The 24,294-nt window shown below is 36.0% G+C and overlaps 1 protein-coding gene across 1 annotated transcript in view; it reads left to right on the top strand.

The window, feature by feature from the left end:
• Positions 1-9,666: 9,666 nt before the first annotated feature.
• Positions 9,667-24,294, top strand: part of DCDC1 (doublecortin domain containing 1) — a 414,959-nt gene continuing 400,331 nt past the window's right edge. The window contains exon 1 of the mRNA XM_040638911.1: positions 9,667-9,830. Within this exon, the coding sequence (XP_040494845.1) occupies positions 9,667-9,830 (164 nt within the window). The remainder of the gene's footprint in view (positions 9,831-24,294) is intronic.

Here is a 24,294-nt window from a genome sequence, read left to right as displayed (position 1 = left end):
CTTAAAAGGTAGTCTCTTGGTTTTTCTTAATTTTTTGACTTAATATTTTGATTCATAACAAATTTCTGAAAATATAAACAAGAACACTTAGATAAGATAGTTAATGTTAGCTACATAAATCAGAAAATATAAATGGTTTGCATTTCTGATTACAGATGGTTCTTTGATATCTATGAATAAAAGATTTATATTTTGCATGTGAAATGAAAGGCATGGTTGTTATTATTTTTCTTGGTTTATTTAAATTATTTTCTGACATGTGTGATACATAAATATAATTTCTTAATGTTAAACATCAGAATGGAAGTTATGAGGCATAAAATCAGACATGTTTCATGTCACGTATTACCTGTTAAGAAAAACTGCAATACAACATTTAAGTACAACAGAATAGTGAGCATATTGTCTCTGATACTTGTAAACAGGATGGATCTGCAGTTTCACAGTTTATGCTGACAGTATCTTTGTGGGAAATGTAATTATCAAATGAATTATAACATGTCCTAGTATTAAGATTATTAATAGTAATTTTAATTGCCTTTTTCAAGATAATTGGATATGTTCTCATAAGTATATGGGAAAGGGGGTATTGGGCTAATTAGATATTTTGAACTCAGTTATCTTTAAAATATCTAGAAGTTTAACGTATATATTCTATATTTTAGGAATTTCTTCTTTTAAATGAATGGTTTCTAAGTAGAATTAAAATAATTTATAGTCCATAAAAATCTCTCTGATTATCCCTTAATATTCCTCTTTGAGTATTAATATGATGAAAAATTTAAATAATGATAGTTTTAAAAATTAGATTTTCACTATCAGAAGGTAATTCTACAGTTGGTCAGGTTAAGAGATAATATTTTATTCTAGTATTGGGTACTCCTATATGGGTTTTCATATGCTATTTTTTGGTAGCTTCAGAAATTGGTACATTTCTAAAAAGAAGTCCAATTTGGAAACACACATCAACAGCCTTAAAATTGTTCATACACTTTGATCTGGGAATTTAACTTGTAAAACTTCTTTTAGTTTAGGAACTTTTCTGTAGTATGGTCAAAGGTGCATGGGAACCACAGCTTTATTTACAAAAAGGAAGCATTTGGAGCAACTAGCTAGAATATTTAAAAAATAATAAAAAATTATGTTCTCAACAAGTATTTAATAACATAAAAATAGTCTCAGTGAACACAACTGTACATAAACTATATATTTAATATGGTAACACTTTTATTTAAAGAAAAGGCTATAGGGGCGCCTGGGTGGCTTAGTTGGTTAAGGGTCTGCCTTCGGCTCAGGTCATGATCCCAGCGTTCAGGGATCGAGCCCTGCATCAGGCTCCCTGCTCAGCGGGGAGCCTGCTTCTCCCTCTTCCTCTGTCTGATGATCCCCCTGCTTGTGTGCTCTCTCTCCCCCGTCTGTCAAATAAATAAAATCTTTAAAAAAATAAAAAATAGAGAAAAGACTATATCTCAGAGCACGTAGGTGGCTTAGTTGGTTAAGCGTCCAACTCTTGGTTTCAGCCCAGGTCATGATCTTATGGGTCATGAGATTGAGCCCCGTGTTGGGCTCCACACTCAGTGGGGAGTCGGCTTGAAGATTCTCTCCCTCTGCCCCTCCCTGTGCTCATGCTCGCTCAGGTGCTCTCTCTCTCTCTCTCAAATAAATAAATCTTAAAAGAAAAGAAAAGAAAAGAAAAGTTGTATCTCTGTAAAATCATAGATGAAAGCCTGAAAACAAATATTCAAAAATTATAATAGTGGCTAACTCCAAGGATAAGAGATTGTAAGAGGCTTCTTTTTTCAGACTTTTCTTTCTAATCTTAATATGGCTATTTCTGTAATAACTCCCAATTATCATCATTCAAATTGTTTTTAATAGGACAAGTTAATTAAAATTGTGTTTATATTCATTAGTGAAAATTTAGCTAATAGAGAAATAATGCTGTCTTGTTCAACATTGAATTCATTGTCTGTTTTAAAGTCCGGAAATAGCTGGTACTTAATAAATATTTGATGGTTTGAATGGAATAATGCTGGGAACAGGAATTAGCAAAGTGGTTTTAGGGAAAACACATTTGCAGGACCACAAAGATGCCTTCTTTATGTTTAAGTAAACTTGATTTGTTTATCATAACAATGGGTGACAGGATAATAAAGTGATAAGAATATGCAAGAACTGTTCCGCTAACTATAGGTCTGATAGCATAGAATAAGGCAAAAGCTGGATGGCTGGGTTTATACTGGTACGTTTAGTTTGTATAGTTGTATAATTATTGCTATTAGAACAAAACATTCCAGCAGGAAAAATAACTTACTTGAGAGTCTGGGACTCAAGTACTTACCCTCTAACTTTTTTTCCAATTGAACAATTATTTTTATAAAACAAATTTTGATAAAACAGGTTTCCTCTGAAATACAACTATTATAAAATTAGAAGAATAGATTGTTCCACGGTAAGCTCTATTTCTATTACTGAAAATTTCATTTTAAAAATAATAATTAGCAGGACGCCTGGGTGGCACAGCGGTTAAGCGTCTGCCTTTGGCTCAGGGCGTGATCCCAGTGTTATGGGATCGAGCCCCACATCAGGCTCTTCCGCTATGAGCCTGCTTCTTCCTCTCCCACTCCCCCTGCTTGTGTTCCCTCTCTCGCTGGCTGTTTCTATCTCTGTCGAATAAATAATAAATAAAATCTTAAATAAAAAAAAATAATTAGCAATCTAGGTGATTAATACGTATTTTATATGTTTATACAACACCAAAAAGGTACATTTCATGAAGAAATTAAGTGTCTTCCTTCAATGAATTGAATAATCAGCCTTTTGGACAAACTGTGTGGGAGATGAGCCTTTATAAAATGAGATATCTGAAAGGGTAGTCTTCCACATGTCTCCTAATAAGGTCATGATCTTGACAGTATTTTATATACCTGAGGGCAACCTGAGAGCAACCACAAGTTATAATGGCTTCCACTGTCGTACAGAGACATTGTTTCAGCATTGGGGCAAAGTTAATGGTTAAATAAATGAGGCCAAATCAGGTGACAAGAAATAAGGTATTCCACTGTTGGAATGCTACAGTAGTCCTCAGTGGACAGATATACATTCTGACTAGGTGAAATATAGCCAAGAGCTCTACCTAAGTATTTCCAAATATGTATTACTTGGGACTGGTCTTTGGAGGTTAAATCTGAAGCTTGGTCCATTAAATATGTACAAGCTATCTGTGCTGGAAACTAGAGAACAATGATCTGAAGACTTTTTTAAAATTAAGGCTTTAATATTTTAGAGCAGTTTAAGATTCATGGCAAAATTGAAGGAAAAGTATAGAGATTTGCCATAAAACCCCTACCCCCACACATACACAGTCACCCCCATTGTCAATATCCCCCACCAGAGGTATATTCATTACAATTGATAAACCTACATGTGACACATCATAATCAGCCAGAGTCCATAGTTTACATAGGGTTTACTCTTAGCATTGCGCATTCTAAGGGTTTGGACAAATGTATCCACCATTATGGTTTCATATAGGGTATTTTCACTACTATAAAAATCTTCTGTGCTCTATTTATTCCTATCTCCCCATGCTCCTAACAACCACTGATCATTTTAATGTCTCCACAGTTTTGCCTTTTCTAGAAAGTCATGTAGTTAGAATCATAGAGTACATAGCCTTTTCAGATTGACTTCTTTCACTCAATAGTAAGGTCCCTCCATGTGTTTTCATACCATAGTAGCTATTTTATTTTATTTTATTTTATTTTATTTTATTTTATTTTATTTTATTTTTTATTACTTCTTTTTTAATTTAAAATTTAAAAAAAATGTTAAATTCAATTTAGTTAATATGTAGTGTATTATTAGTTTCAGGGGTAGCATTTAGTGATTCATCAGTTGCATATAATACCCAGTACTCATTATATCATTTCATGGTTAGTTTTTCATTTACCCACTGAATTCAGAACATCTTGGTTGCTTTCAGACTTTAGCAATTATGAGTAAAGCTGCTATCAACATCCATGTGCAGGTTTTTGTGTGGACCTAAGTTTTCATTTCCTTTGATAAATCCCAAGAAGCACGATTGCTGAATCATGTGGTAAAAGTGTGTTTACTTTTCTAAGAAACCACCGAACTGTCTTCCAAAGTGGCTGTATCATTTTGCATTCTCACCAGCAATGAATGAGAGTTCTTGTTCCTCCAAGTTCTTGTCAATATTTGGTATTGTCAGTGTTGTGGATTTTGGTCACTCTGCTAGGTGTGTAGCAGTACCTCAGTGTTGGTGTAGTTTGCATTTCCCTGATGACATATGATGTGGAACATCTTTTCATATGCTTATTTGCCATCTGTATATCTTATTTGGTCAGGTTCAAAGTCTTGGACCCCTTTTAATCAGGTTGTTTTCTTATTGCTGAGTTTTAAGAGTGCTTTTTATATTTTGGGTAACCGTCCTTTATCAGATGTACCTTTTGTAAATATTCTCTCCCAGTTCGTGGCTTGTCTTCTCATTCTCTTGATACTGTCTTTCAGAGAGCAGAAGTTTTAAATTTTTTTTTTAAGATTTTATTTTTGAGTAACCTCTAGGGCTTGAACTCACGACCCTGAGATCAAGAGTCACTTGCTCTACCAACTGAGCCAGCCAGGTGCCCCAAAAGTTTTTAATTTTAATGAAGTAGTCTACTCTATTATTTCTTTCATGGATTGTGCCTTTGGTGCGAGAGCTAAGAAGTCATTGCCATTCCCAAAGTCATCTATGTTTTCCCCTATTTCATATTCTAGGAGTTTTATCATTTTGTGTTTTACATTTAGTTTGATTCATTTTGAGCTAATTTTTGTGAAGGATATGAGGTCTGTGTTTTGATTCCTTTTTTTTTTTTTTTTTGCATGTGCATGTCAGTTGCTCTAGTACTACTTGTTGACAAGATTCTCTTTATGCCATTGTATTGACTTTGTTCCTTTGTCAAAGGTAAGGGTGGGCCTATTCTTATGTAGCTCTATTTCTGGGCCTTTTAGGTATTTCTCATATAGATCTTGTACATATTTTATTAGATTTATACTTCAATATGTCATTTTTGAGTGCTAATGTAAGTACTAATGTTTTTTAAATTCAAGTATAATTAATATACAGTTAGATTAGTTTCAGGTTTACATTATAATGGTTTAATAATTGTATATATTTCTCAGTGCTCATCAAGTTACGTGTACTCTTAATCCTTTTTATTTCTTTCACCCATACTTCCACCTACCTCACTCTGGCAACCACCAGTTTGTTCTCTGTATTTAAGAGTCTGTATTTTTGTCTGTCTCTTTTTTCTTTGTTCTTTTGTTTTGTTTTCCTTTTTTTCTTTTAAGTAGTCTCTATGTTCAACATGGGCTTGAACTCAAGACCCCGAGATCAAGAGTCACATGCTCCGGGGCGCCTGGGTGGCTCAGTCATTAAGCGGCTGCCTTTGGCTCAGGGCGTGATCCCAGAGTCCTGGGATCGAACCCCACATCAGACTCCTTCACTGGGAGCCTGCTTCTTCCTCTCCCACTCCCCCTGCTTGTTTCCCTCTCTCGCTGGTTGTCTGTCTCTCTGTCAAAAAAATAAATAAAATCTTAAAAAAAAAAAAAAGAGTCACATGCTCCCCCAACTAAGCCAGCCAGGCCTCCCTGTTTTGTTTATTAAATTCCATTTATGAGTGAAATCAGATTTTCTTCTTTCTCTGACTGACTTATTTCACTTAGCATTATGTCCTCTAGGTCCATCCATGTTGTTGCAAATGGCAAGGTTTCATTCATTTTTATGGCTGAGTAATATTCCTTTATATATGTATAAAGTAATATCCATTCCGTATTCTTAATCCATTAATCTACAGATAAATTTTTATCCATTCGTCTATGGATGAGCACTTGGGTTACTTCCAAACCTTGGCTATTGTAAATAATGCTGTAATAAACATAGGGCTTCATTTTTTTTCCTTTCAAATTAGTATTTTCTTTGGATAAATATCCAGTAGTGGAATAACTAGATATGAAGCCTTTTAAGATGATGGTATTTCCATACTTTCTGTCTTCTTGTCTTGTATCTTTTTGCCACATGCATGCTTTCCTTTGTTCCTTCTATCTCCAGCCCACTAGAAAGCACCATATAATGTGAGTTTGAATATTCAATTCTGCTATACAAGATAAGAAGACAAATGGGATGATGACACTCACAAGAAATGTTGAGCATCTGGGTGGCTCAGTCGGTTAATTGTCAGCCTTCAGTTAGGTCATGATCCTAGGGTCCTGGGATCAAACGCTGCATCAGTCTCTCTGCTTAGCAGGGAGTCTGCTTCTCCTCTCCCTCTGCCCCTCCCCCCTCCTCTCTCTCTCTCAAATAAATAAAATCTTAAAAAAAATACTTTGGTTTGTATTTTTTTTTTTTAAGATTTTATTTATTTATGTGACAGAGAGACAGCCAGCGAGAGAGGGAACACAAGCAGGGGAGTGGGAGAGGAAGAAGCAGGCTCCCAGCAGAGGAGCCCAATGCGGGACTCGATCCCAGAACGCCGAGATCACGCCCTGGGCCGAAGGCAGACGCTTAACGACTGCGCTACCCAGGCGCCCGTGGTTTGTATTTCTAACATAATATATTTTTTCAAATTGCAAGCGTTAAGTGGTTATTTTGCCATTATTTTTTAAGATTTTATGTACTTATTTGTGTATTTATTTATTCATTTATTTCTTTGAGGGAGGGTGAGAAAGCACAAGCAGAGCCTGACATGGGCTCAATCCCACAACCCTGAGATCACGACCCCAGCTGTAATCAAGAGTCAGATGCCTAACCAACTGAGCCCCATAGGCACCCCTATTTGCCATTATACCATTGCCCATAGTATCCAAAACTGAGTGTTGTACCCAATAGCGAATAACTGATGAAGACAAATATGCACAATACATTTTTAACAGGTAATATATATTATAACAATACCATTTATTCATACCCAATTAAATAATTTCCTTAGTATTTATAATACCCAATTTGTGTTCAAATGTCAACAATTACCTCAAAGTTTGTCTTATTAAAGTTACTTTGTTCAAATCAGAATCTAAACAAGGTTTACGAATTGTGTTTGGTTGATATAATTCCTAGTCTCTTTTCACTTATAACATTTCTCCATCTTTATTTTCCATGTCATGTCATTTAACATGTTTTTCTACCTTCTGTATTTCTCACAAACTAGAAGTTAGATCTAGAGACTTGGGCACATTTTTTTTGGTAGGCAGAGGGAGTAGCAGGGAGCCTGATTCAGGGCTTGATCCCAGAACCTTGGGATCATAACCTGAGCTGAAGGCAGACACTTAACCGACTGAGCCACCCAGGTGCCCCTCTCCTCAAACTTTTATTTCCACTACATTTCTTCTACAGAATTTTATCTTTTATGCTTGAAAGTCTTTTTTAGGCTTTCTTTAAGAAAGCATATATGGAAGGCAAGGATCTGGACATTGATTTGCTTACAACTATTAATGCCCCTTGGAAAGCCCCAAGTACTGTTTTGTTATTGGTAGTTAGTACCCCAACTTGAAGACCATTAAATCTTTTCTATTCTGTAGCTGACATATTTTACCTACTGTGTGTGAGCGCATCAACTTGATGAAGTGTCTACTATTCTTAACCCTTTATTACAAATGAAACTGATTTGTATTTCTGGTTATGTAACTTGTCCAAAGTGTCACAGCTAGTAAGTGGGCAGTGGGGATATAAACCCAGACACTCTGGCTCCAGAGTCCAGGCCTATAATCACTGTGTACTCGAATGCCTTTTTTTAAAAAAGTGTGGAAGAGCAGATCTAGGGGTGGGCATGAGTGAGAGCTTATATTCATGTAAAATGACTAAGAGATGGAAAGTAAAAAAATAGTGGTTTTTCAGCGTGTAAGTATAATAAACTATGTATGTGTTAATAAAACATAAGTCAGTGTCTTTACCCATACTTTGCAAAAATACCATAGTAGTGTCAGTCAAATTAAAATTAACACATTTTTATTTCTTTAATTTCTAATTAACAATTAGTTTTCATTTAATTAGTAATGTGCATAAATGTTATCTGCAAACTTATTGTATTCTGCGTATTCTACTTAACCTGTTAATATGTTCTACTTTTAGTGAGGATAACACTGTTTTTACAGTAATATTATAGAAGAAATATTACATTTAATAATGGTAATGATTTCACACTTATATAATTCATTCCACCAAAAGGCATCCTGAAACTGTTTTACGTGGAAAATAAAACTATACCATCACTAACATGGTTGCCTCTTTTAATGAAGATTAGGATTGTAATAATGCATAAGTAAAAAGTAAAACTATTTCTATATTTCAAGAGTTATTTTTGAATAGTGTGGTGCAAATATTCTTAGTTTTTAATAATTGGACTGTAAATAAACACACCAGGGCAGTCAAACGATTTCATTCTGCAAGGTAATTTACTTTGTATACAATCACATAATTTTGCCTTGCTGTACAAAGCTAGAGTTTTTCACTTATAAGCCTTCCTCAATTAGGAAGACTCAACCTATGAATGAATTAACAAGCGTGGTTGTTATGGAAGCCTGAGAGGAGAACCTCGTCCCCTCTGCTGTGAGAAGCTTAAAGGGAGAGGAACAGTGTGAAGGCCAACAGCCCTTTGGTCTTCAGTTGGACTACCAGAGGAGTGCTGGGCAGAGAATAGCACCTTTTCTTTTTAAACTATGGAGAAAGAGGTACCTACCTAACATTTCATGAACGTCTAGCATGTGCCAGGCACTATGCCAAATGCTTTCACATTCACCATTTTATTTATTTAGTCCTCATAACCATGCAGATAACCAGTTTTGCAAATGCGAGGATTAAAGCTCAGAAAGGCTATAATACTCAAGGTCACATAGCTAGAAAGTGGAAGAGAAAGACATGATCTTATGTATTATAGGTATGTATTTTCTCCATAATACTTGTGAGTTTAAGTTATAGTTCTTTCATTCTTCCATATGCTCAATTAATAAGTCTAGCAACTTGCTAACTAGCTAACTTGCTTTTCTAGAAAGCAATTTAGTTCAAGGAATATCAGGAGTTTTGGGATTAGATTCAACTGCAGACAACAAAGACCCTCTTTCAAGTCTTTGCCAAGATTTTATCACCTCAATGAAGCCTATGCTGACAAACCTATTTAAAATTGCATCCCCGGGGTGCTTGGGTGGCTCAGTCAGTTAAGCGTCAGACTCTTGGTTTCAGCTCAGGTCATGATGTCAGGATCAGAGGATCGAGCCCTGCATCTGCTTGTCCCACTCCCTCTGCTCTTCTCTCTTTCTCTCTCTCTCTCAAATAAATAAATAAAATCTTAAAAAAAAAAAAAAAAAGCTCTACACCCAACAGCTCGAACTCACAACCCAGAGATCAAGAATGGCATGCTCTACCGACTGAGCAAGCCAGGTGCTCCAGGATTATACCATTCAAAGACTTAGATTCATATTTTTGTTTTCCTTTAGGCTTTCATCTCTGGGTGTTTTTTTTTTTTTTAATCATGAGATCTCACATTTAGCAACTACTGCATAGTCTAGAACATGATGAGAAATAAATTGTCATTAATTTCCAGCCTCAATTTATAACCCTGGAAGGTTTTATCTTTTAAATTAAATAACATTCTTCCTCATTTTTAGCTGAAAATGGCAAAAAGAAAAACAAATGATCATGAAGCATCACTTTCTCAGTCTTCTTTATCACCCTTGACTAAAGCCATGGAGGTATCACAGCAGAGCAACGGTGAAGGCACCATCAATGGAGATGCCATTCACCCAATTTACAAACGTATTTCAAAAGATTTACCAAGGTAAGAATATTATTTCAGCAGCTTAAATTGAATCCTGAAAGAGATAAAGTGCTTACAGAAAGTTGTCTATGTAAATGCTCAGTATTTTGTGGAGATGATGTCAGTAATAACTTGGAGATATGATGAGCTATGAAAGTTGTTGCCTGGACTGGAGCCCTTCAATTTCTTTTATTCTATGGGAAGAAAAAAGGTAGATGATGCAATAAACAAATTATGACTGGAGTTTGACTTGGTCAGTAGCGTAATGATAAAAATGATAATGGCAGAGCAGATAATATTTGCTCTATGCCAGTCACCGTGCTTAACGCTTAACCGGCATTGTATCTATTTAGTTCCCCAGACAACCTTGGGAGGAATATAAGGCAGGTAGTGTTTAAACATTTCCGGTTTAACAATGAAGAAACAAAGACCTAGATACGTTAATTAACTTGACCAAGGTCACAGAGCTTATAGGTAGAGAAAGTATGGTTTGAACCCATGCGGATCTAACTTCACAGCCAGAACTTTTAACTACTATATTCTACCACACTTCTCAGAAATGCAAAGCAGAGGTGACACAGGTTTTTTTTCCTGTGTTTTTTCTCCATTAGAAAGTGAAAGAATGGGGGCGCCTGGGTGGCTCAGTCCTTAAGCCTCTGCTTTCGGTTTGGGGTGTGATCCGGCGTTCCGGAATCGAGCCCCGCATCAGGCTCCTCCGCTGGGAGCCTGCTTCTTCCTCTCCCACTCCCTCTGTCTGTGTTCCCTCTCTCGCCGGCTGTCTCTCTCTCTGTCAAATAAATAAATAAAATCTTAAAAAAAAAAAGTGAAAGAATGAAAAAGTATCTGCCAGGTGTGTGTGCGTGTGTTTTAAAGATTTATTTATTTATTTTAGAGAGAGAGAGCACACTGGGAGGGGTGGAGGTGGTGGGTGAGGGCCAGAGGGAGAGGGAAAGAATCCCAGGCAGGCTCCATGCCCAGCACAGAGCCTGCTGTAGGGCTCAATCTCACAACCCTGAGATCATGACCTGAGCTGAAACCAAGAGTTGGACACTTAACTGACTGTGGTGCAACCTGGGCGCCCTTATCAGATTTTGATAAACTATTGACTGGCTAAATGTGACGTCATAATCTTAACATTAAATAGAAAACATATACTATAAGAGCAAAAGAAAATATTCATAAATTAAGAATTATGTTAATCTCTTATAAAAATGCCAGGTTACATTTATATCTTTAAACAGTTTGTTTTTTTGTGTGTGTTGGTAAATTTAGGTGAAAGTGAAATCTAGACTTTTAGCTAATTTTTGTTTTGCTTTATTCCTCTGACCTCTGAGTCCATATTAGCAGTGTCTGAGTTTATTTACACAGTGTACTAGCTATATGCCTAGGTAATTTTTTAGAACATCATTACCCAGTATAGTTACACAGTAGAGATGTCAGTTATTCATGAGAGTGTTCTTTCCCATAAGACAATGGGAAATAATTTCTAAATTGGATTTTTAAGTATTCCTTTCTACAAATGCCATTTCTAATATAATGTCTCTTTACACATTTTGATTCCCTTTAGAATTTATTTTTACCAATTTTCCTTTTTAAAACAGTACTACATTCACTTTTTATTTCAACTATCTTTCATGTATTTTTAGATTCCTTATTTTTTTGTTAGAGTTGACTATACTTTCATTTATACAGTTTCTTTCTATTTTCTTCTCATTTTCTTTCTTTGATTCTGATTCATTTTAACTCTGGCTTTATTTGTCCTTTTCTTAATATCAGTCTTTCTTTTCATGTGACACCTTCCTACTGCCTGTTTTTTTATAGTTTATTTCAATGTGCTACTCATATTTCGTTGTCTGAATCCTGGCTTCTTTTTGTCACTATTACCTGTTACCATCAACTTTGATTATGATGTACCTAGAAAATAAAGTAGGTTTTTTCTTGGTAATCGAATGGAAAGTCAAAGGCAATGCCCAGAGATTTTTTACTTTCATGAAAAAGAAAATGATGAGTTTCAACCCGAAGGGGGTCAAGTTCATAAAGGCTAATGGTAATCTAAGATCCGTTGGCATTAATATGATTATCAGAGAGAGGCAATTTTCTCTATGAGTAAAGACATTTTCCCCCTGATTGAGGTTAAAACTTTTCTTGTCTCATTCTTGTTTTCCTTGCCACCTTTCTTCCAATGTCTTTGTGATCTTTTTATGAGAAATAATTATTAAAATATAGTCAACTTGTTATTCCTTTATGTATATCACAAGAGATTATGTTTCTTTTCACTAAACACACTGTATGTTTTACAAAATATGCCCACATGTATTAAATCCATTCATTGAAAGTCATACAGTGACTGGTCACTTTATTCTCATATTATTACCCGATGCTATTAATTTATTCTATATTGTATTCACGTTATCCACTCTTCTCCTCTCTCTTGTGTTCTTTCAATGTTTTTCCTTTGTCACTCTGTTGTATTTGTTTGTAACAGTGAAAACTACTGTGCCAGGATCCTTCCCCCAGCAAGAAAACTAATCACCAAAAGTGTAAATAAGTTCAACATATTGTGCCAATGAAGGTCTGATCCTCCCATTTTATGACCTACCACTAGGAGGTCACATGACTGGGAATATCTAGCCTAATTCCTAGGGCTACTTCCAGGAAGGCAGCACAATAAGAAATGTTTCCTGCTTAGCTGTAGTCTGCTGTATTCCCAGGTGACCTGGAACAGGCACCAGCCTTTGAGACATGGATGGCAGAATTAATTATTTATTGATAACAGGTATCTATGGACAGTTCTGTTATATTTATGGAAGGTATTTCTGAATGCTGAGTAGAAGATTTCAAAATTACAATTGCATTTTAAAATTAAGAGAATGTTGTAAAAAAATTAGTATCTCTTTCTACCCCACACATGAAATATTTTAATGATTTTTAGCTGATGATCATCTAAGGATGTAATTTCACAATTTTTATAATAGAAAGTTATGGTATTTTTTAATCCAGCTTGCAGCTGAGTGTGTTGCCAACTCTTTCAGTTCCCTGTGGGAGAAATTATTTTTAGTACATTAAATAAGGACTTAAATCAGTTTTAAAAGTAAATTACCAATAATTTTTTGTTATCTGTTATACTGGTTGCTTTTTCATAGGCAAATCTTGCTTTCAGGGAAACTAATAGCACCTAAACCATTCATTCACTTTTTTATGTCATTTTAGTTATCTTGGATATTTTTTTACTTCCTTTTTTTTAGGTAATCTCAGTTCCTAACATGGGGCTTGAACTCTCTAGCCCGAGATCAAGAGTCTCATGCTGTGCTGACTGAGCCAGCCAGGTGCCCTGGATCTTGGATATTTTTAATTGGAATGAATCTTAGATTATTTTTTAAATAGAAAAATTTGATCATATTTCCTTTTCCAGGGACAGTTTAAGTTTAGCAATTTCATCATTCCAGAGATGAGCTGTCCATTCCCAGCATGGAGTAGGCAACAGAAGGGAGTGAGGGAAGACAGCAGCAGTGAAAGAAGCAAGGAAACACCTTCAGTGCTCTACCTTCATTCTCAAGAAATCACACTTGGCGTAGTTCATAACTTTTTTTCAAAATTTTTTCAAAAACAAAATCTCTACAGATCTAAAGATTAATATATTATTTCCTTTTAAAATGCCAAAAGACTATATTTTTTCCTATTGAAGATTTACATTTCCTTTGGAAATGTTGTGTATGATATCTATAACCTCCTCCAGTTTTAGATTTAAGAGTACCTTGTTTTTATTCCTTCGTACTTTTGCATAAGCAAAAATATTCTTCTCTTCCTTCGGGTGGGATGATCCTATACTCAGAGGGGTCCTTTATCCAGAGAAATTGCTCTTCTTGTCTAGAATTTCCTTCTGTAAAAGTAAACAAGTTTAATTTAACAAACATTGACTATCTCTTATAGGGTATATGTGTAGTTTGAACATAATAAATTGTTTATTATTCAATCCTCGAGTTGCAAATAAAAATTTGAGATAGTGTTATAAAATAACTAGAAATTGCTCTGCAATTGGGATACCCTTACCTAAATTTCTAGGCCAAGCTAGAAATATAATTTCTTCTGCTGTTGGAAATAAAATCTGGGGGGAATTGTTCACTTTTATTATCACTTCCATTATTTACTTTCTATGATGTTTAAATCACATTTTTTCAGTAATTGTAGAAAGTTATTTATATCTTTAGGTTATTCATTTCATCAAGTTGGAAAAAGGTTATGATGAAGTTTAATGAAATTTTTGTGCTTTATGTACTCCAGGGATTTTATAACAGGTTTCATTCACCAAACATATGTGGGGTTATTTCTTTTATCAGTTGCATTTCAGTAATTTAAGCTGGTGATTTATTATTGAATGTACTTAGGGGTCATTTTCCCTTATGTTTACATTTTCTTATTTGTATTTATTCTAATTAGAGAGTTTAAATACCATTAAAATGGTAATAGGATAAAAATAATTTTTACAAATGATAATATTAAAAAAAAACATAACCCTTCATGAAGGTTTAAATGCCATAAGAATATAAAGCAAGAAAGATATGCTTGTCAAATATAAGGTATAAATAAATAATTTAGATGAAAATGGTTGACTACATTTAACAAAGAGACTACCAAATAATGAGGGGCTAAAGAATGGTTGTTAGATTTGATGTACTTCATTGTATATTGTAAGTAATTGCTATCCATAAAAAATCTATGGCTTCTGTATAAGAAAAAGAGACATTTTGACAGCCAACACTGGTATGAAGCGACAGCAAGTACAAATCCTTGGCAACTGTCATTATCTTGCTGTTGAATTCATATCTAAACTGTGTGATGACTTAGACTTGTGTGTTTGTTACTGAGCCATGATTGTCAAAGTAGCCACACTTCCTACTTATGAACAGAATTATTAGCCACATGCAGATTTCTGCCATAGAAATCTAAATTCACAAAGGATGCTTTGTGTTTCAAAGAGCAAGGAAATAAAAAACTCTTATGTCATTTTTATGCTTATGCTGAAGTTTCTGGTGAAATGTTCCTGATTAAGTAAAAGTAAAATGTTTAGAAAATACCATTTTAGTTTATACTTTAGTCCATTATAACATCAGTAAAGATTTTTAATAAAACAAGAAGTAAAGCCAGTGTGATTCAAGAGCTGATTGTATGTTAGGCTACTATTAACACAAAGTAACAGAAAACTCAACTGAAAGTGACTTTGAAAATGAGGAAAATGAGGAAGAAGTCATTATCTTACATTACAAGAACCTCAGATGCAGAGCAATTCTAGGGTTAAATTCAGTGCTTCAGCAGTGTTTTCAAGGAGCCTGGCTCTTAGATCTTTGCCTCTGCCATCCTCAGAATGTTGGCTAAATCCTTGGGTATGACTCCTCCTACATGAAGGATGGCTCATTACATGTTCACTCAACAGTGTCCAACTAAAGAAAATGGATATTTGATCACTTATCTCTCTCTCTTTTTTTTAAAGATTTTTTAAAAGTAATCTCTACACCCGATATGGGGCTCGAACTCACAACCCCCATATCAAGAGTCACATGCTCTCCTGACTGAGCCAGTCACGTAGTCCTATATTTCTTTTTATTAGGGCAAAAAACCTTTCCCCAGACAATCTTGCCTTATGTCTCATTGGCCAAAGTTGGATCACAAGCTGATTACTTAACCTGTAAGGGACAAGGGAAATATAATTACCATCGTTGGTGTTAGACACTGAAGATTTGCCCCCTGGAGCTGATCAGGGGATAACTACCATGGGCATATAAAGAGGATGAATCCCTAACTATAACTGAAGCTATTCTTTTAAGGAAAAATCATTGGAATAACTATTGAATAAATAATGTTACCTGACAGAACTCTTGGCCTTGGCTTTATTATATTTTACTTCTAAAATTGTGTTTGTCAGTGGCATTTTTGTGACACATTTTGGCATGATGTCATAATTATCAAAGAATAAGTCCCGCGTATCAATCCCTGGTTGAATTCTAGTAGACATGTAAAAGATACAAAACAAAGATATTACCCTTGCAGAGTGGGATATGAAATCATGTGAAATCACATAACAAATCACAAAGCAAACATTTCAATATGCAAACTAGTACACCAGTTCATACAGGACCTGGGGGGATAATTTAGAATAAGGAATGACTAGGATTTAGTAGGGTTAAACTCCTCCCATGTGTCTTGTCAGTTTGAGCAGCTTTGTTGAGGCCTCTTCTATTCCTCTAACCCCTGAATTTCTCCCTCATAGTAACCAGGACTTTCCTTCACGGTACTAATCACAGTTAGTAATTGTAAATTTATATGCGTTGACTATTTGTATAACCTTTCTCTCTTCCACTATGCAATTTTTGTTATTATAGAAGGAGTTCTAGAAAATGTAAGCACTGAGTTTAGATTAATATTGATTAAATACATTGAAAGATGTACAGTAATGGGTATAGATCAGCTGAGTGAAACCCATTGACAAAAGACTGGTAAGAACTAATGAGGGCAATGTGGTGTCATTATAGCTGAAGGATACTACAGAGGAGCAATAAGCAGCACCAACTGGTAGAAGTCCTTGAATAGGAGATTGACAAGTATGATTTTATTAGTTTTCCTCAAATTTCTATAAAAAGCCACTAAGACACACTAATGCAATTAAAGCAGAGAAATGAGAAGAAAAATTGCTCTTGTCAAAACTATAGTTATACCCTTAAATTTTACATGGTCTATCATTTTCTGTACTCCTCTCTCTCTTTTTTTAAAGATTTTATTCATTTATTTGACAGAGAGACAGCCAGCGAGAGAGGGAACACAAGCAGGGGGAGTGGGAGAGGAAGAAGCAGGCTCCCAGCGGAGGAGCCGGATGTGGGGCTCGATCCCAGAACACCGGGATCACGCCCTGAGCTGAAGGCAGACGCTTAACGACTGAGCCACCCAGGCGCCCCTGTACTCTTCTCTGAGCGTATTTTCTTAGACTTTTGGACCTCAGATCTTTGCTTTGTTGTTACTTGTGAAGTAGAAATTATAAACCAGATTTAACAAAAATTACAAAAAGTAAAAGATAATTAAATTGTAGAGTAGAATATCAAGGGAGCTATAAATTCTACAATGTATAAGATCTATCCTTGACAATCTTTTTGATTATGATAAAAAGCTGACATGTAGACGAGGTATGGTAGTGTTGAGATTAGTTAATCTACTAATATACGTTTGAGCTTTGTAATTCTGTAACTTAGCCATATCCATTATATCATGTAAAGAAATTGTTTAAAAGGTTCATTTACCAGGGCTCCTGGGTGGCTCAGTCGGTTAAGTGTCTGCCTTCAACTCAGATTATGGTCTCGGGGTTCTGGGAGTGAGCCTCGTGTTGGGCTCCCCTGCTCAGCGAGGCATCTGCTTCTCCTTCTCCCTTTGCCCCTTCCTGCTCCCTCCCTGACCTTGTGCGTGCGTGTGCACGCGCACTCTCTCTCTCTCTCCTCAGCCCTCAAGTAAGTAAATAAAATCTTTTTTTTTGAAAAAGATTCATTTACCTAAAGTGTTACAATTTTTAATTAACTGATAGTTTTTATCCATACTACTTTAAGGTTAAATTTGACATTTTTTTTAAAGATTTTATTTATTTATTTGACAGAGAGAGACAGCCAGCAAGAGAGGGAACACAGGCAAGGGGAGTGGGAGAGGAAGAAGCAGACTCCCAGCGGAGGAGCCTGATGTGGGACTCGATCCCAGAACGCGGGGATCACACCCTGAGCTGAAGGCAGACGCTAACGACTGAGCCACCCAGGCGCCCCTAAATTTGACATGTTTTATTTCATCTTCATCTAAGCACACATAAAATCCTTAAAAATATACATAGTTTAATATACGTAGACACATCTTTTCACATTTTTTTGTTCTTTTTTATGACCTAATTTCTAAAGAATTATTCAACTGCTAAAAGAAATAATGTTTTCCAATAACTGAAAATAAGCTAATTCAGAAGTAATGTTGCTGATGTTGTTTAAAGGAAACATACCAGAACACTTATATCCAAGTGAATATCTCCTCCTTTCCTCCTTTAAAATACTCTTTAGGAAGTAATTTATTCTAATAGAAATGCCATTTCTCAAAGCATTTTTTTAGTTCCTCTCAGGATTTGTTATCAAAATCTGTGGCATACTCTTTAAATATCCTCTGTACTGAATGATGACAAAATTCAATCTTAAGTACTTGTATTTAAATTTTCCAGAAAATAAAAGATCAGAATCCAAATTTGGTATAAAAAAATGGATAATGAAAACAGCATAATTATATAGCTAGTGTGATAAGCAGAAATTTAACATGGCCCCCAAGATTCCCACTTCCCGGTGTATATGGATGGTGTAATTCCTTCCTCTTGAGTGTGGGTAGGATTGTGAATATGATAGGATGTCACTCCTATGATGAGGTTACATAATAAGGTAAAAGAGATTTTTTGCAGTTGTAGTTAAAGTACAGAATTAGTTGTCTTTGAGTTAAAAGGAAATTATCCTAGTTGAATCAGATCAACTCTTAAATGAGAATTTAGAGGTCAGAAACAGAAAAGTCAGAAAGGTGAGTTTCTATTGCCATCAAGGAAGATGATTGTCACTATGAATTCTACAGCTATAAGGAACAAAATTCTGGCAAAACCTGAATAACCTTGGAAAAAGACTATGAGCATCAGATGAGATTATAGCCCCGCTGACACCTTGTTTTCAGTTTTGTCAGATCCTGAGCAGAGGGTCCTGCTAAGCTTTGCCCAGACTCTTGACCCAGGGAAACCATGTAATAATAAATAGGTATTGTTGTAAGCCAATAAATTTGTGGTAATTTGTTGCCCAACAATAGGAAACTAATTGAGATAGATAGATGATAGATAGATAGATAACAGATAGATATTTTTTAAGAAGTTGTATCTTAAAAGTAGTGTGATTAATATTCTTGTACCAATCTAATATAGAATTTAGGTTTTAGGCTGGGAAAAAAAATGCTTTTTACCAGTGGTAAAAGAGTAAATAATACAGTGATGAATTGGAATATTTGACAGGAATTGATAGCATTTTAGCATTTTAGATGGAGGACATAATCAATGATGTATAGTGATTCCAGCTATCAAATCTACCAGGGCAAATGTGAATGCACAGGAAGGAAATTCATTCCTATATACAAGGGTAGCATAGAGAGTGGCACCTGGGTGGCTCAGTCGGTTAAGTGTCTACCCTTGACTCTGGTCATGATCCCAGGGTCCTACGATCAAGCCCCGCATTGGCCTCCCTGCTGAGCAGGGAGCCTGCTTCTCCCTTTCCCTCTGCCTATAGCTCTCCCTGCTTGTGCTCTGTGTTAAATCAATAAATAAAATCTTAAAAACAAAACGCAAGGGTAGCATAAAAATCTTACCAAAAAAGGAACAATTTGAAATTTGTATATTTGTGGATTGTTTACAGGTATAATGAAAGATTTATAGTAGACACACATCATAGACTTCCAGGACAAGATAATAAGACTGATATAGAAATGTTAAAAAGAAAATATGTGTTATAAAATTAGCTCAGGTTCCAGAATGTGGTAGATAGCCTCAATAGTAAGTGAGGACAAAGTAAGGTTATTTTTTATGACAAAGGATGATTTCCTAAAGCATTGTTGTAGGAATACCACATGGTATTCCTACACCAATCCATAGAGACTAAAGATAAGCCAATAAACAAAAATGACCCTAGTATAAAACTAAATTCAGTATCATTTGGGAAAAACAAAGTCCAAGGAAACCACCATTCAGCTTATCAAATTTTATTAAAAAACAGTTGAAACAAAATCTATATTTTAAAAGAAATGATAATGTAAATTTTATGTTATTATTATTTGTAAGAAGCAGAGGGAGGAAAGGATGCAAAGCCTCAAGTCCATGCAAGGCAGAATTTTGGAGCTGAGTTCCCTGCATAAAATCAGGACCCATGAAAGATAGATACACCCATCCATGAAAAATGGAATAAGGAAGTATAGATCACCAGCCCAAGGAAGCAGCAATAAAAGGGTATGATATGTTCTAAGGTTCTTGCATTGTCTGGAAAGTAATTAATTAGTACTTTATATTAATCTTTAATAAGACAAGGACTCATATTGTAATATCTAGTATTTCCATTAAAAGTAAAGGTAAATAATGTAGGGCATTCAACCTAATAGAAAGGAAAATGAAATAATAAAAAATATGTTATTTAATCTGAGAGAAAACAAGAAAGGAATGAAAAGGAGCATAGAATACATAGGAAAAATAGAAAACAAATTGTGAGATTATAGACGAAATTCTCAATTAAAAGACAAAGACTGTCTTGGTGAAGGAGATAACTATGTGAATATAGAGTACAATTCTTAGAAGACAAAAACTTGGGGGGAAGATAGCTATGTGAAGATGTATATAAATCTAGAGGTGGAAGGAAGTTCACTTTAATAAATCTGAATGTCATGGGATTTCTAAGAAATTTTTGCAGAGGAGGCAAAAGGATCTTTCAAAGAAAAAAGGTGAAGAGAATAAGAGAAAGAAAGACAAATAAGGAGCCTACAATTATGGTGACTTAAATACAGTCTACATGTTAGAGTTCTATTTAGCTAAAGAGCACCACTGGTTCACTGCAGCTAGTGTGGGTCTACATCCTTTGCCCACCTCTCCAATCACACAATACAGTGTCTCTGCTTATCTTGGTATAGGAGACGGGCCATGCAAGTCCCCTGCCAGGTATGGTTTCCTCTTTGGGCATAGATCTGAGAGTCCATGTTACTCGAAGCCCTCTGCATCTTATCGTCATGCTCTCCTGTCTATAGTTTTTGGGCCACTGAGGAGTATTTTCCCATCCACAGGTTTGCCAGTGGTTTACAAGATTGCCTAGGTTAAGAATTCTATCCAACAGGGTGTTCTAAACTGGGTAGTGATGCAGTTAAACTTTTGGGGGCATTGAATGTGAGCCATAGAGAGTCTCCAGAAAGTAGTGTGTACAGAAATGAGGAGACACATAGAGGAATTAGCAGAACCCATGAGGAGTGAGGAGAGGAACAGAGGTAGGTTAGGCAATAACGATGTAAGAAGAGGAAGCAGTTAGGCACAGAAGGATAGATGAGGTTGTGGAGACAAAAAATGTGGCGCTCTACTAGAGTGGTAGTTTTTGTTGTTGTTTTGTAATTTTTAGGTAAGCTTGATGCCCAACATGGGGCTTGAACTCATGACCTGGGGATCAGGAGTCACTGAGCCAGACAGGGGTCCTTGTTTTTTAGTTTTTTAAGTTGTGTATAGTTAAAACATAATGTTATGTTAGTTGCAGGTGTACAACATAGTGATTGCATAAGTTTATACATTATGTTATGCTCACCTCAAGTGTAGCCACCATCTGTTCCCATACAATGCTATTATAATAATCACTTCTACGGCAGTTGTTCTAAGTCACTAGTATATTCTGAAGAGCAATGAATGGTCTCTAATTCTCTTTTTGCCCTGCTGGAGTGGCTTCATTTTCTTTTTTAAGTTTCTGTGTATACTAGTAACAAGCTCAGTCACCTGAAACCCAAATGTGTTTGAGCTGAATGGTCCCAACGCCCTCATTTCCAGCATTAATTTAACAAACCATGTGTATGGGTTTAATTTCCTTTGTAGGACAAGTTAGCTTTGCCAAACAGTTCAGTGATTATCTTCTCACACCCAAAGACTAGGCAACACATCAACTGTTATAAGAAAGAAGAGTTTAATAGTGTGTAAGAACTAGTGCAAACCTGTCATCAACATTGATAAAACAAATCAAAACTGAAGACTACAGATGGTGGGCCAAACGTGACATTTTCACATGAAAAACTACCTTTTCTCCCCCTTTTTGATATAAATTACTAGAGAAAAGCTGACAATAAGTAAATATGCTAAAATCATATAATTTAATTTAATTTAATTTAATTCTTTTAACCATTTACCAGGTAAATCTCATATTATTTATTGTCCTAACCCTACCAGAATCATGTGGAGTTGGGAGGGAGAAGGATGTGAATTTCCCTAAGGGATGCCAGTGCTCTTACCAGAAGACAGGGGGAAGCTATGCCAGCAGACAAAAACAGTTAATAACTTTTACATGACTAGATTGAGGAAGGCAAAATGTAAGTACAATTACTTGATAAAATTTTACATTTTAGTAAAATCTGTAAAGATCATATAGCAACCTGAAAAATGGTTATAAGACAATATTTAAGTAAAAAAAGGCAAGATACTGAATTAAAGGTATGACACATGATGCAGTGTCATCGAGCGAAATGGTCAAGAAAGAATTCTTGGTGCCAAGATTTTATGGTGCGAAGAGATGTTTTTATTAGAGCACTGGGACAGGACCCGTAGGGCAGAAAAAGCTGCACTGTGATTGTAAGTGACTGATTATATAGGGTTTTCTATCCTATGGGGGTGAAGGTGATGGTAGGGCTCCAGGAAATTGAGTCCATAGGTTCTTGCAGGTCTGGCTGTTATTAAGATTGTGTTTTTCTTGTAGGTCTGGCTGTTATTAAGATTGTGTTTTTCTTGCAAGTAAAACATTAAGACAGTTACAAACAATAGTGGAGTTTCCTGTCCTGCCTGACTGCGATCTTTATCAGTTGACAATTTGTTTCTCCCTGCCTTTGTTCTTAGGCCATCACTAGTGCCTGAGGGATGTTATACAGATCCCACCCTAAGGGGGGTGGTTTTTGTGGGGTGTCAGCTCCAGTGTTGCCCTCAGCTTGCCTTTTGCCCTCTCATCAATACAGCTAAAACTTTGAAATTTAGAAAAAATAAAAACCTTTCACTTTCTGGTAGTATGATAATGGATTATTATATAAAATTGTTAGTGTATTTATAAAAATATTTGACAATAAACAAAATGCGTTCATTAAAAAGGAAAGACACAGGGCACCTCGCTGGCTCAGTCAGAAGAGCATGTGACTCTTGATCTCAGGGCTGAGTTCAAGCCCCACATTGAGTGTAGAGATTACTTTAAAAAAATAAAATCAGGGCACCTGGGTGGCTTAGTCAGTTAAGTGTTCTGCCTTCAGCTCAGGTCGTGATCCCAGGGTCCTGGGATCCAGCCCCTGTCTGGCTCCCTGCTCAGCAGGGGAGCCTGCTTCTCTCTCTGCCCCTCCCCCCACTCATGCACGCGCCCCCGCCCGCGTGCTCTCTCTTTCTCTTTCTCTCTCAAATAAATAAAATCTTAAAAAAAAATTAAAAATAAATAAATAAATAAAATCTTTAAAAAAAAAAGACACCCAATCTGCATTATGTAGAGAATTCCTTTTCTTTCTTTACATGAGAATTTGCTTTCCAAGTGACTCTCTATGGGCACTGGGAACTGTTCATGAGATCTGCAAATCTTTCCTCCTACCTGTTTCCTGCTTTTCCCCTAAGTTGAAGAGATTGGTGACCATTTGCAGTTCCATTGCTGTTGCTGCAGAAACACTGCCACTGAAAGATGACCACTGCCACATGCCATCACTCACCATTGTTGTCAAAATCTGAGGTAGCTCGGGTGGTCTGAAGGGAGGTCACGCCTCTGCCGGAGCTAAAGTCCAATGATCAATTCAGAAGGCTGTTTGCCAAAGTTCTGAACGTGGGTAGATCCTCAGAGTGAAAGAAAGATCACTCCTCTCCCTAGAGCTATGGTCAATTCAGGACAGACTTGGATAGAAACATGTGATAACAACATATACAACTGCTTGGATCCCAGGGCTTTATTTAGCTTTATTGAGCCACTGTGTCAACTCTCATCCACACACCCACACCAGTTTTCCCTGTGGCACGTGACTGCCTTCCATTCTTTCAGAAAATATAATCAACCATTTTACACATTTGTGAACATAGAGAAGACAGGCCAGAAGAAATATTTGTGACTACAATGACATTGGTGGAGCAGAAAAATTGGGGGGAGGGGCTGTATGTGCCAAGCTTTCCATGCTAAGCATATGCTGTTTTATAATTGCATGGGTGGGTGGGGTTATATTACATTATGTCTAAGAACTATTGAGGAACTAGTAAATTGGACAGAAGCAGATTTGGTTTGCATAAAAATACAAATACATGGAATACCTAAATAATACATGGAAGATTATTATCCTCTATGCCTAATCATCACGTAGCTCAATATTCTTAAATATGTTAAAGCTTGTTTCATTTTATCATAGCAGCAAATTCTCTATATATTCCAGCTTCCTGACTTGGTATTTGCATAGATTTACATATTGTCACAGGTCATATGATCCCCTGTTCAAACATCATAGTTCATCTAAATGCTACTCCTCCAGCTTAACTACCAGGTAGGGTGATCAGCCATCCCAATTTGTCTGAGACTGAGGGACTGAGGGTGTTCCAGGGGTGTGTGACTTTCAGTGCCAAAGCTAGGGCTGTCCTGAGCAAACCAGGATGAGTTGGTCACCCTAATCCCAGTCCGCTGTGAAGCCTTTATCAACTTTATTCCAAACGATGCAAGTTTCCTTC

Source organism: Ursus maritimus, unplaced genomic scaffold, assembly GCF_017311325.1.
Source record: "Ursus maritimus isolate PB19 unplaced genomic scaffold, ASM1731132v1 scaffold_23, whole genome shotgun sequence".
In the NCBI taxonomy this organism is placed as follows: domain Eukaryota; kingdom Metazoa; phylum Chordata; class Mammalia; order Carnivora; family Ursidae; genus Ursus; species Ursus maritimus.
The sequence above is the reverse complement of the archived record's forward strand: the minus strand, read 5'-3'. Positions and strand labels throughout refer to the sequence as shown.